Below are 12,295 nucleotides of genomic sequence, written 5' to 3' on the forward strand. Positions count from 1 at the left end.
CTCTGCCTTTCAGACTGCAAAGCCTTTGGGGCAGCCTGCAATTAATCACAGGTACAAGCAGCACCTCCTGTTCAAAAGAGCTAGAGTTCACTGTAGTCTTTGAGAGCTCCTGCAATTTAAGCTTGCAAGCAGTAGTAATGTGTGTGACACAGAGGAAAGAGCTTCTTAAGGGGTAATCAATACCAGGCTTATTGGCAAAGACGAACCTGAAAGCACACTGCACTCAACACCCATGAAACACAACATCCTGTATTCAAGATGTTTCCCCTCTCAGGGTGAATATTATACCACAAGAGTAAAAGAAAAAAAACCTCAGCCCAGCACCAGCAGCCACACAAAAATCAGGAATATCCACATAAAGGGAAGCTTCCCTTCCTGCCCAACAGTGCAGCTGCTGATACTATAAAAACTCAAGACTTGGAGGAGGACAACAGTGATGCAATAGAGTGACAGTGCCTGTGGAACTTGCAAAGGCAATAATGTCTATCTTGAACATCCAAAAACGAAGGATCCCAAAGGCCAGGAATCCCTCTCCAAAGCAGCTCTATACAATGTGGAAAACACAGTTGGAAAAGACCTAAGTAAGTTATATGGAAAATCTCAAGGCACAGTGCAATCCCAAGCTTCAGGACAACTTGTCAACTCAGGATTTTGTTGTTCAAGAAACCAACTGAGCATGTAAGACAGACTAACCTACATGACTACTCAGACAGACACTCCACATATTTTCACTGGCTAAGTTCTAACAAATCGTGGCACTCAGATCTGCGTGGGGGGCACAAGAAGCTTCACATAAACTCAGAGGACAAAGGACACATTGGGCTGTGTGTCCAAGAGGCATTGCTATTGCACAATGAAGGAGCTTTTATCTAAGACTGAATGGATTCAGCCAGATGAAACTTGGCTAGGGACAACATCCTAATCTTCCCATACACCCATCCTTTCTCTTTCTACAAAATCTGGCCAACAGCATAGCTGAAACCACCAGTGAATTCACTTCTACGGTCTAGCACAAGTTTTGGTTAAACACCTCAATGCTTTGGTTTGAAAAATACCTGTGAATGGGCATAACACCTCTGCAAGGTACTAAATATAGCTTGTAGTAAACTCCATTCACTCAGCTTTATTCACCTTCCTTATTGGTGAAACACTGCCAAGCGTGTTTCGGGTATTCATGAAAAAGAGAAGAGAAATAGCCAAGTTCAGAATTAGCACTGCTCTGCAGAACCACAGCCCCTCCGCACTTTGAGTCAGAGAGTAAGAGACATGTATTCCTCCACACCCCTATGGTATCAGGGTCCCCGCTGCCTCCAGGAGACACAGTTACCTAAACTCATTTTCAAAGTTATGGTACAAACCATATTTACACGAAAACTAAGATTAAGGACTCGTCATCTGCGTGGCAAGTGCCAGACACAAAGAAGAATGGCATCTTACACTAACCACAAAACAGTTGATTATCATCTGTAACAGGAAAGCACTTGACAAATGTGTTGATTTGCAGCCTATTTGTTGGACTGAACAGTTACTTCAAGACAATTTATTACATGATATCTGGCTTTTACATCTCCAGGCTTAAAGCTGGGTCCTGAACTGCATCATCTTCACAGTGGGAAAATACCACAGGAAGAACCACCAGTGGAGTGCCCCTACCAGCACATTGTAAAAGTTATCTAAACTTATACATTAACAAGCTGGATAGTCCAAAACTAGGCTGAGGGCAGCTATGATACCAGATCTGCATGTTCATTTGTTGCTAGTCAGACTTCTATGAATGTTATAAAGGTTAAAAAGAAAGCATCCAAATCAGATAGGAAGAAGCATCTTTCTTTTGGCAATGGTTTAGGGTGAGGTGTCCCTGCCGATGGCAGTGGGGTTGGAACTAGATGACCTTAAGGTCCTTTCCAACCCTAACTATTCTATGTTCCTATGTAAATGCAACAAAGATCCATCTAAATTTTTCTTCATAGGTTATCTGGCTTCTATATTATCACCACTAACAGCCTGACCATTTGAAGTTAGTCCTTTAGAAATATGTAGCCTAAGACAATTAGCTGGAACAGGACAGGAAGGGAAAATTTCATTTCTATAGAATTAATGTTTCAGCAACAAGTTCTAATAGGAGATTACATATCTGGAAAAGTCAAAGGCCCAAGGTAAATTTCTCACAGTCCAGGGAAAACACTCATATAATGCACAGGAATCACCTGGAGTCTCAAAAGCAACTGCTTGATTCCTAGGCTTGGTAACAGCAGAACATGCAAATAGAAGCAAGACGCTTTGGAGACACTTTAGTGAACCAGAACATGTTTAACAGGGGAATCCCTGCTGTATTTTCCTGGCAATTCATGCCTCTGAGGAAGGGAACTCCGCAAAACAGACTTACTAGGAGTAAATGTGCATTACACATATAAGAAACCAGAAGTTTCCATTACAAAAGTGAACTGAAGTGAATTATGAGCTCGCAATCCCAAAATTCAGCAGGTAAAGGCTTCCTGCTGGACCCTACCAACCTGCCAGCAGCTGCAAAGTAGCACCAAAGCTTCTGACAGACTTGCTGTTGGGAGAGACAGTGTCATGGTTTAAGCCCAGCTGGTAACTCAGAGTAAGACAGCAATGTGGTCAGTTGTACCTGTGAACCATTGCTGAGAAAACACAAGGACCTTTTTTCTTCCTTTTTTCTCCTAACACCATCAGAATCCCTCTTTCAAAAGAGGAGAGTAGATACACAAAGATATTGCAGAGGGACCAATTTCCTTTTCTGTTCCCCAGCTCTCCCTCCCTCCACAGGGGAGTACAGTTAATTGCTCCCAAATAGGACTGTGTCAAAGCCTCACATTCTGAACAAAGACAACTTCCTCTTGCTTTCAGAAGACAGCATGTGCAAAGCAACCAACGTTGCTATTTGTGAGCACTGTGATTTGATTTTACTTGAAGATCTGAACTGTGCAAAGCAAAAAAGAAAAATCGGTTACTCATCAAGTTTTATTTTAAGTGATAAAAATGTATCAGTATTAGAAGTAATGACGTTTCTTGCAACCACCTGATACTAAAGCAAGTATTTTAGATGCCTGCAGCATAACAGAAACAACACTCATGCAAATATTGTATCTTCTTACAGAAGCTTTAAGAGCTTTGGTACTGTGCCAGACAGCTCAAGCGCTGGAGGTGGTTTTTTCAATATAGCTCCTCAATATTTAACAGTGAGGGAAGGGCTGATTTGTACACTGATTAAGGCTCATCACAAATGCCATTCTATTTTCATTCCCAACTGATCCACATCTCTATTAACAAAGAGAACTGATTTGCAAAACATTTTCAGAAATGCTATAGACCTACAGAGTACCAGCAGACAATATGAGTATTCCCCTCTAATCTCATATTCTTTTTCCTTCCCAAAATAATCTTTTGCATTTATTTTTGTTTAAGTATGTCCAGTTGTCCATGACAACGGCAATTGGCCATCTGCCTTCTCATTGCAGACCTGTCTTGAAATTTAGGGGTTTGGAGTGTTTTTTGTTATGGGTTGGGAATGTGTGTGTTGTTTTGTTGTTTGGTTGGTCTTTTTTTTCCTTTCATGACAGAAATGCAGAATGAAAAGGCAAATCACCACACATCCAATGCCACACTGGAATCTTTGTAGGGTATGATACACACATACTCTAAAAATATCCCCTAAAATCATAAGCCAGAATATTGCTGTGATGCAAGAAAAAAGCAGTGCTGCATTTCCTTCTGTACCTACCAGGCCTCTTTCAAATACTTGTTTCTCTACAAAACTTGGTAGCAGAAAGTGGCTGAAACCCCCCTCACCTCTCCCCAACATAAACAGTGAACTCCAGAAGAAAGAGCTGGTCACCATCCAAGTTCTATTACAAAAACTGTTTTGATTTCTCTCTGGAATCAAAACTTGCTATGCTCAATGATTCAAAACATTAAAACCAAGGATAAGTCCATGAGTGGCTCATGAATGTTAGCAGAGGTGAGACAGAATGGCTGGGACACCCTAGTTTCAGTACATACATTCTTCAAGGCAAGAGTCACTGCAGGCCAGAAACTCTCTGCAGTACCAGCCTGCTACCAAGAGCAGTGGGGCCTTCTGAGGTAGGTTCAAAAAGTCCAGAACAGGTAGTTGCAGGGGTAGTTAGCACACTGGATTCTATCTTGAAGGTTGACTGCAAGGAGCTTATTTCAGCCCTTGAAGCACCAGATTCCATACCTCCTTCAAATATTTTCTTTTTGTTAATGGCTGGAGGTAGCACAAACGAAGAACAGCCAAGCAGAAAGATTTACAAAAACAATGGCTAGAATAAACTGAAACTAAATCAGGAACAGACTCACTAAGAAATTCCTGAAGTTTAAGGCCAAAAACAAAGAGTGTTTACAAACTGATCCTCCTACAAACCCCAACACACAAAAAGCAGGGTCTGAACCAATGTGGCTGGGATAAAGTGCTACTGTGTTTTCTTAACGGATTAAAAACCCCATTTGTATAATACTTGTGAGAGATCAGAATCAGATCTTTCAGCTCATTGTAAAACAGGCACCACAGTACTGAGGGATTTCTGGGGTTCTGCAATTTATTTTTAAAGAAAACTTACAAGTTCTGTGAGGGTGAGTCAGCAGCAGGAATGCAGAGATACTTCATTCCCTGTGTAAAGAAGCAAAAAGGAATAAGAAAACATCCAAGTTAAATACATTTATCTACCACTGTGCAAGTCCTGCTCTACACTGGTGCAGTTTTATTGACTTTGAGGAAGGCATACCATTATTCAGACAAGCAGACATCATCTCTATGCAGCCAAATTCTAGTTTTAAAACTCTTTTCACATCTGCTTTGTTGCTAAGACACCAGCCCATAGCTTAGTCATGCTTATCCCCATGCCCAATAATAGAGCTTCTTAAAATAGAAGCATCTTTAGTTTTACTAGAAATGTAAGAAGAATGAGATTATAAAAAAGAGCTTTATGCTTCTTTACTAAATTGTATCTTCTCCTGCCCTTCATTTTCTCTGAACAGATGCTACAACCTCAGATTGTAATAACTAGTTTCTTCTGATCCCATGAAATCATTTTTCTTTACCTCATTGATAAACCAAACAAAATGCATTTCAGAGAAGAAACATGTCTGTGGCATGGGTTTTGTATTTTATCTTGGGGAAACTTCAAGCAGGACAACTGTAAAACTCGCACTTCCACAAACATAGCCTTGCTTTCTTAGTCAGCTATCATGAAAAGTTACAGGATCAAGTAGGGAAGTCAGATAACCATTTCTGATGCATTAAAAATGTTACTGGTTATATTTAAAACAACACTATAATCATGCACTACTGTTTTGCATTGTCAACACTCATTTTAACTGTAATTTTATTTCAAAGCTTATTTTACCCCATAACTCTAAAGAACACTTCTGAAAGCATATTTAGCTAGCTTCCTAAATAGGACTTCCAAGAATATAGGTTGCAGCTCAGACACAAAAAAAAAGACATCATTCACTAGAAGTCTTTTGATTTGTTACTGATGCAGTATGAAATTTTCAGATTTACTTGTAAAGATCAGGATTCATAGCAAAATATCCACCATAAAATGCACCTTAGTTTATCTTTCTGTAACAATGCAAACCCTTGTAATAATCCTGCATGTTTGACACACAGGGAAAGTTATACATTTATCTGTAAGAGATCCTTTGCCAACAAGGTGGAACACAACATTCATCTATCTGGCACTTCGTTTGCCAGCTGGGGTGAGGACAGATTTTCATTGCTCAACTGTTATGACATCTTCCCCAACACCACCTTTGCTGGCTCAGAAACCTCTATTTCTTCTACACACACTCTCAAACTTCACTTGCCATCTCACACCAAAGAGCAATCCCTTTTCTAAAAGGTCCAGACCCCTCGCATCATGATACACCATCATGCTAATCCTCTGCAAGATGTATGAACTTCACCACTGTGTCAGAAAGGACATGGTGAAACCTCACCCCCACGACACTACACATGCTAGAGCCATTTTCCCAACAAAGCAGAATGCCTTCAGCCAGCATCCTCTCCACAGCCACACAGACCTGAGAGCCTGTACTGTCCTCACCAGGCTTTACCAGATTTTCTCACTCTGACAGGCACCCCAGCATGCCACAACTGGAGGACAGTTCCTTGTCTATGGCCTTCTGGTTTGGGGAAGGCAGAGTCAGAGTGGGGAACACTCTGTAGACAGTGCTAAGCATGGAGATGAGACACAGCAATACCTGACAACAGAGAAGGCACCATCAGGCCAACACCAAGGCAGTGACAGCACATGGCATTTTGCATGAGAGCTGCATGGCAAAATACAGCTGAGGGGAGAGAGATGAAGAACAAAGTCAGTTTGTAAACCAAAGCAGCCCGCTGCTGGAGGCAATGACATCAACAAGTACAGTCCCTTCTGCCTTGCATCAGAAAGGATGCCTGCTGTGGGAAACCAGGATGGCTCCACAACTATAAGCTGACCCACAACAGCTTACACAGATATATTTGTTTCAAAAGACAATGCAGCAGTAATACTTATATTGTTAGGCTGCTGAACCAAATACGACAATTATATTGTGACAGATTAATAATGTTAATAAGCCTTTTGTACGACACATCTGAGAGGTCTGCCTTGGACATTCGTATCACTTCAAGTAAGTCACTCCAGTAGAATGATGGCCTGAAAGTAAATAAATGTACATGCTGTTCTTTCCCCCACACCTCTAGACAACACCATGTCAATAACTCTGCACCATGAAGGACAGAAACAGGAAGATAACTGAAGGTAGGAGATGGGTTAAGTCCAGAGCACACTATATGCCAGAAGAGTCTCTCCTCCAGCATGCACTGAAGCAAGTTGTTCCACAGATTTCAGAAGCTGTGGCACATGCTGAGTGCTTTTCACAAGCTGAGTGCAGAGGGGCTTTCAGATCATGCTCACTTTAAAAGCAGAAGTAGCACCAGCACAAGTTTAAGACCCACAATGTTCTTTTTTTGTCATGGCTGACTAGTTCCCACTACCGCAAGCAAGCATGAAACTAGCCTATGAGAGACCGCACATGGTACTGAATGGCTCATCCAGAGCCTGATCCTGGAAGGCTTCAGCACCTACAACTTCCAGTGAAGCCCACACCACACTTTTCCTTACTTTGTCCACAGATGTTCGGCATCAGCCTATTGGCTTTAATAATATAGCTCTGGAGACAGGTAAAAGTTACTGGAATTTGGTATTTTGACCAGCGCATGTCACTTGCATGGTGTTTTTGGAAAGCTGTGGTGATGGACTCCTCCCTGTGAGGAAATAATCACTCAACTCAGAAATAGTTATAGGTGGGATTTCAAAAGTACTGTGCAGTGACCTAACCTGACTCCCACAAAAATCAACAGCGAAACTTTCGGTGACTTTGACCCAAAAACATTTTGGCCAGAGTTGGTAACTCCCGAGGATCCCACCCTACCATCAAGTTTTGCTTCTCTTGGTTGAAGTAATAACAACAGAATCAAACAGCATTCATTAAAGCTGGATATGTGAAATACAACGACACAAGACTGAGCAGGTATTCATAAATGAGACTTGGGATTTTAGTGTAGACATTCATATGTTGCTTACTGGAATTAGCTTTTCCTCACATACAATGGATAGACTTTTATTTTTCAAACATACTGGCAAAAGGAAGACATGTAATCACTGAATCCCACTGTCTGTGCCTGTTGGTTTGCTTTGTTTTGTTGCGTTTTGATAGTTTGTTTTTTTTTTTAAACTACCCAGGATCATGTTATTTGTTTATTTGTGCCCCAAGACACTGCTGTCCTTCCTGTGCACATACACTGCAGATAACATCTAAGAACTGTCCCAAAGGGACCTTTCAAAGCAGAACAGTTTATGCCAAACAAACAAGTAAATACCTACAACATTTTAGATAGGGTAATAGTATGTAAGAGAGGTGTGTCATTTTTTTATTACCTAGCAGTTTGTTTGCCATTCTGAAACTGCAAAGTATAAGATGTAAGAAGGCAATGATCATTGAAACACCAACTAAAACAGAGTGAGCCAACTCAAGAGATTGAGTCAAGCAGACCAGCTCCTACTGAAAATTTCAACAGGCCCCAAATCAGTACCCAGTCTGCAGTTTTCTTAAATTTGAATCAGGTTGCAAATGCAGTATCCCAAGTTGAACCAAAATAGCATATCAAGAAAGATGGAAAAAAACCCAGCAATTATATGTCAATCATATGGAAGTCTTTATTTTATTTATTTACTTTAACTCTATTTTGTTCCCTAGTAATGACAATTCACTGAAAATTATTCAGTGGAGGAAGGACAGAACAACTCAAAGCAGGCATTGTACCACTTCACCTACACACACTAAATTAGGTGCCACACAATAACTACTTATCCCCAAATGTGGTATTTGCTCAAAGCAAAAAGCTAGAAATTATAAAAATTGAGGAAATGAGAAATATTAATTTTAAATCCTACATGAAGTAATACATCCACTTTATTTACTGAATACTGCTGCCAATATGCTGTTATTCAAACATTTCTTCAGCTGACAGCTGTGTCAGTCCTGTCTTACCTCTCCATGCAAGTTTTTCTCCAGATTACTCATTAAAAAAGGGAAAAAATAGAATTTATGTATGTTCTAAGGTAGTAAAACAGTCCACACATGTGGAATGTGTTCAAACCAAAGCTTCTAGGTCAATGAGATGCTGCACAAAGCTTTCTTCTGCTCATTTCAATACACTACTTCTTCACACTTGTTACTGTTGCTCACTTTCCTTTCTCAATCAATCACCTTCACCACCAAACACCCCTACCCTCAACACACACACTTCTCTAACCTTTTTTGTTATTATTCAAATGATGATCTTAATTGATGCCCTCATCAAAAAAAAGCAGCACTCCCATTTCTTTTGGTGTATTTCATCTGTTAAAATTGCCCCCTCAAAACAAATCAGTAAAATAATATATAATTTACTTTACTGAGTTTTTTTGTTTCAGCACAGTAACCACCAAAACTAGATTTCTGTCTCTCTTAGGCCCTGAAACTAAGTGCCACAGTTAAACCGATACAGTGAGAGCTAACAGAACTAGAGCAAGTATTCTGATTTCATGATTGTCAAAGTTGAAACAAGCGAGAGTTAAGTAAAATTTGTTAAATTCAGTTATTTGAGAAACAGCAACAACACTTGCACAATTTCATCACAGATTCTAGAACTAAGTCAGTTCTGCTATAGTAAATACTGAAATATTAAACCAAACAAATTAGGTGCACACATATACGGCAGAGATTTCACACTACAGTTAATAAAGTATTCATGGAATTGCAGTTCAGTTTACTTTGTACTTTATATAAATGATTTTAGAGCTCAATCTGCTAAGATGGGACACTGAACAGTTAACTTGTATTTGGAAAACTCAGTAAGAGTATAGAACACCACCTTCATTATCATTAGCTTAAAAAAAAAAAAGATAATTAAATCTTTGTTATTAAATCCAGTATTCTGGGAAGTGTTCAGGAAAAGTAACAGTCCAGTTTAAGAAAGGCTCTGTTTCTATTCTACTTACCTATAATCTATTTTAAAAACTCCAGCTTCATTTGAACTAAACTTTAAAAAATGGGTTTGCTTTTTTTTTTAGTAGAACACATAGAATTTTGCAGTAGCAAAATGACACATCTAGAAGTGCTACATGTCAGATAATGGGTCAGTGACTGAGAATAGGATCTCTAAAGAGCACAAACGAATTTAATTGCATGATACCAAGAATAATTTCAACTCCCCACAGGATAAGGTGCAAAGGCAAATGTAGCACCTATAAGGATGTTTGCTCCTTTGCAATGATCAAAGATGTTCTGAAACCATTCAGAATTACGTTCAGTTTGATTACACATTAAATCACGCTAACAGAGTTTACCTGTGAAAGAAAACTGTCAGCAATTTTCATATAAAACAGTACTCTGCCAAAACAGTATGCATGAGAGTAAGAGGAAGGACTAAAAATGCTACTCAGTACTTCATGTTTAGTGGGTTTTCTAAGTAATTTTTCTTTTTTACAGATGTTCTTCAGAACACTGTCCCCACCACTGCTATATATACAGTATTTCTGAGGTTTTAGTTAGCACTAACTAAATCTAGTTGGAAACCTGAATCTAGAAGTTCAAATGTTAAAAGGTGAGGAGAGGGGGGGAAAAAGCCTCAAATTACAAAATTCTCCAGGGGCAGAGGTTTGAAAAAAAAGAGCAGGATTGTATTTTTGGCATTACACTTCTCTATTTAAATTTATGTAAAGATACCATCAACGACTTCCAAGAAATTTTTTTTAAACCTAAACCCATAAACTTAAATTTGTGAACCGAGATGCAAATAGCAAACCTCCAGCACCTGGCAAGTTCTTTCAGGTTAGTCAAAAGCCATGTGTTAATTTGAGTCGTCACATCAACAGATGAGAGCAGGAGGACTTATATTTGTTTAGGGGCACTTCAGCAAGAAAAGCTAAAGTGGGAAATAGCCAGCACAAAGCTTCCTTAAACCAAACCAACAGGAGTTAATCAGGGGTTTTGTCCAGTAATGCACCAAACCGAACCTGCTAAACTGAAAACCGCTCAACCGTTTGTTTGTCCTTTCAGTTACTTTCTGTAGCAATCACCATTGGTGCTGATTTTATTAATGACTCATAGAAAATACATTTGTGTTTCAGCCAAAAACAACCACCAATTGACTTTAGCAAACAACACACACAGGTTTAGTTTTGAAAAATATAAATGAAATTGAAATTACATTAAGATTATGAACAGGAGAAAGTGGGATGCTTCTGCAATAGAATTTATACAGTCAGTTTGTGTTATATTTAATAATGCAATAGTTTTTACAACTCATGGGGTTTCTTGGCAATCTTTGTTCATGGGGTTTTTAGAAAGTAGTCTGTGACAATTTTGAAAAGTCTGTATCATTAAGGCTGGAATGTGCCAATCAGAAGCACATCCTACTAAAGCACTCCTTCCCCATCTCTCCTCTCTATCCCCTTTCTAAAACTGTAAGGGGGAAATGCTGCAGAGTTAAGGATTTTTCCTTTACTTGCAAAAAGGGCTGAACTTACTATTTCTAATTCTATCCCTGAATTCCAATTCTATTCTGGCTCATCTGAAGCAAAGCAGAGTGGGAGAAGAGACGAGTTTATACTAAATTGTGGTTTATCTTCTTTAGAACACACCAAGAACATTTAAAGGACTACATACTTCACCTGAGAGGAAAGATCTTGTTAGTCTGCTCAAGTAAAGGATGTATTCAAGCTCCCAGGCATGTGAAGGCATATCTAACATCTGAGCACTACCTATCACACTTGGTGCCTGAACCCCCGAGGGGATCCGAGTACTGCAATAAGACAATATATCCCACCTGCCTCTTTCATTCAGGAAATGATGGAACATGATCCCTACACCTCTAGAATATGCTGACATTACACGCACAGGTTAACACACTCTCCCCACCATCTCCTCTGCACAGAGTGGGTCAAGAGCATTTACTCTGTTCCGGTCAGCCCTGTATCCAAGCTCTGAGAAGCACCAGGCATTTACTGGTCTAAAAATGTCTTGCGCAAACAGCTCATCACTGAAAGTTTGATACAGTCCTCATCCTCTTCTCCTTGCCATCTGCCATGATTGGAATGTGCTTCCCTGACACAACTAGTGTGTACTGAGCAATTTGAACAGTGAACTAATGTAGTGCATCACCACAGCAGCCTCTGCCTAGGGCACATCATGATGAACACTCAGCCCAGCACACTTCAAAACCCACCTTGTGGAAGTCTCTTGGAGGCTTCTTAGAGGGCTATCAGTGTAATTTTTGAAAAATTAGTTAGAGCTCCCAGCTTCCCAAGCAGAGGCAATGCCAGACAGGGCATTACTTTAGACAGTTGTCTGGTGCCACTACACCTGAAAGAAAAATGGTAGCTATTTTGCTCAGCATGGTCTTCTGAAACATCTCATGAGGGGAAACCTTTACCATGAAAAGGCAGTGAAACATCATAGAAGAAAGTTAAGTTTTTTCATTAGAAAAAGTGCTTGTATGCTTCCTCTTGATCGCAGCACAAAGGCTGAAAATTGACAGCTTCCAACACTGGTGATATAAGAGCTTAGTGCTATAGATGGAAATGCAGCAGTCTGACTTGACTAAATTATTAATTTGCAGAGCTGATCTTTATACAACAGTAATGACCTTGCAATATGATATTGGCAACTCTGATTTTGAAGACTGTCTTGCCATCCCCCTTTTAAATTGTTCCAATAA

At 39.7% G+C, this 12,295-nt stretch overlaps 1 protein-coding gene across 1 annotated transcript in view; it reads right to left on the reverse strand.

Annotated features, from left to right (window-relative positions):
- The window catches only part of DUSP22 (dual specificity phosphatase 22), a 44,655-nt gene that overhangs the window by 9,880 nt on the left and 22,480 nt on the right, over window positions 1-12,295 (reverse strand). The window contains exon 4 of the mRNA XM_031049721.2: window positions 4,602-4,651. Coding sequence (XP_030905581.1) covers window positions 4,602-4,651 — 50 coding nt within the window. The remainder of the gene's footprint in view (window positions 1-4,601; window positions 4,652-12,295) is intronic.

The sequence above is a fragment of the Melopsittacus undulatus genome, chromosome 1 (assembly GCF_012275295.1).
Source record: "Melopsittacus undulatus isolate bMelUnd1 chromosome 1, bMelUnd1.mat.Z, whole genome shotgun sequence".
Classification (NCBI taxonomy): domain Eukaryota; kingdom Metazoa; phylum Chordata; class Aves; order Psittaciformes; family Psittaculidae; genus Melopsittacus; species Melopsittacus undulatus.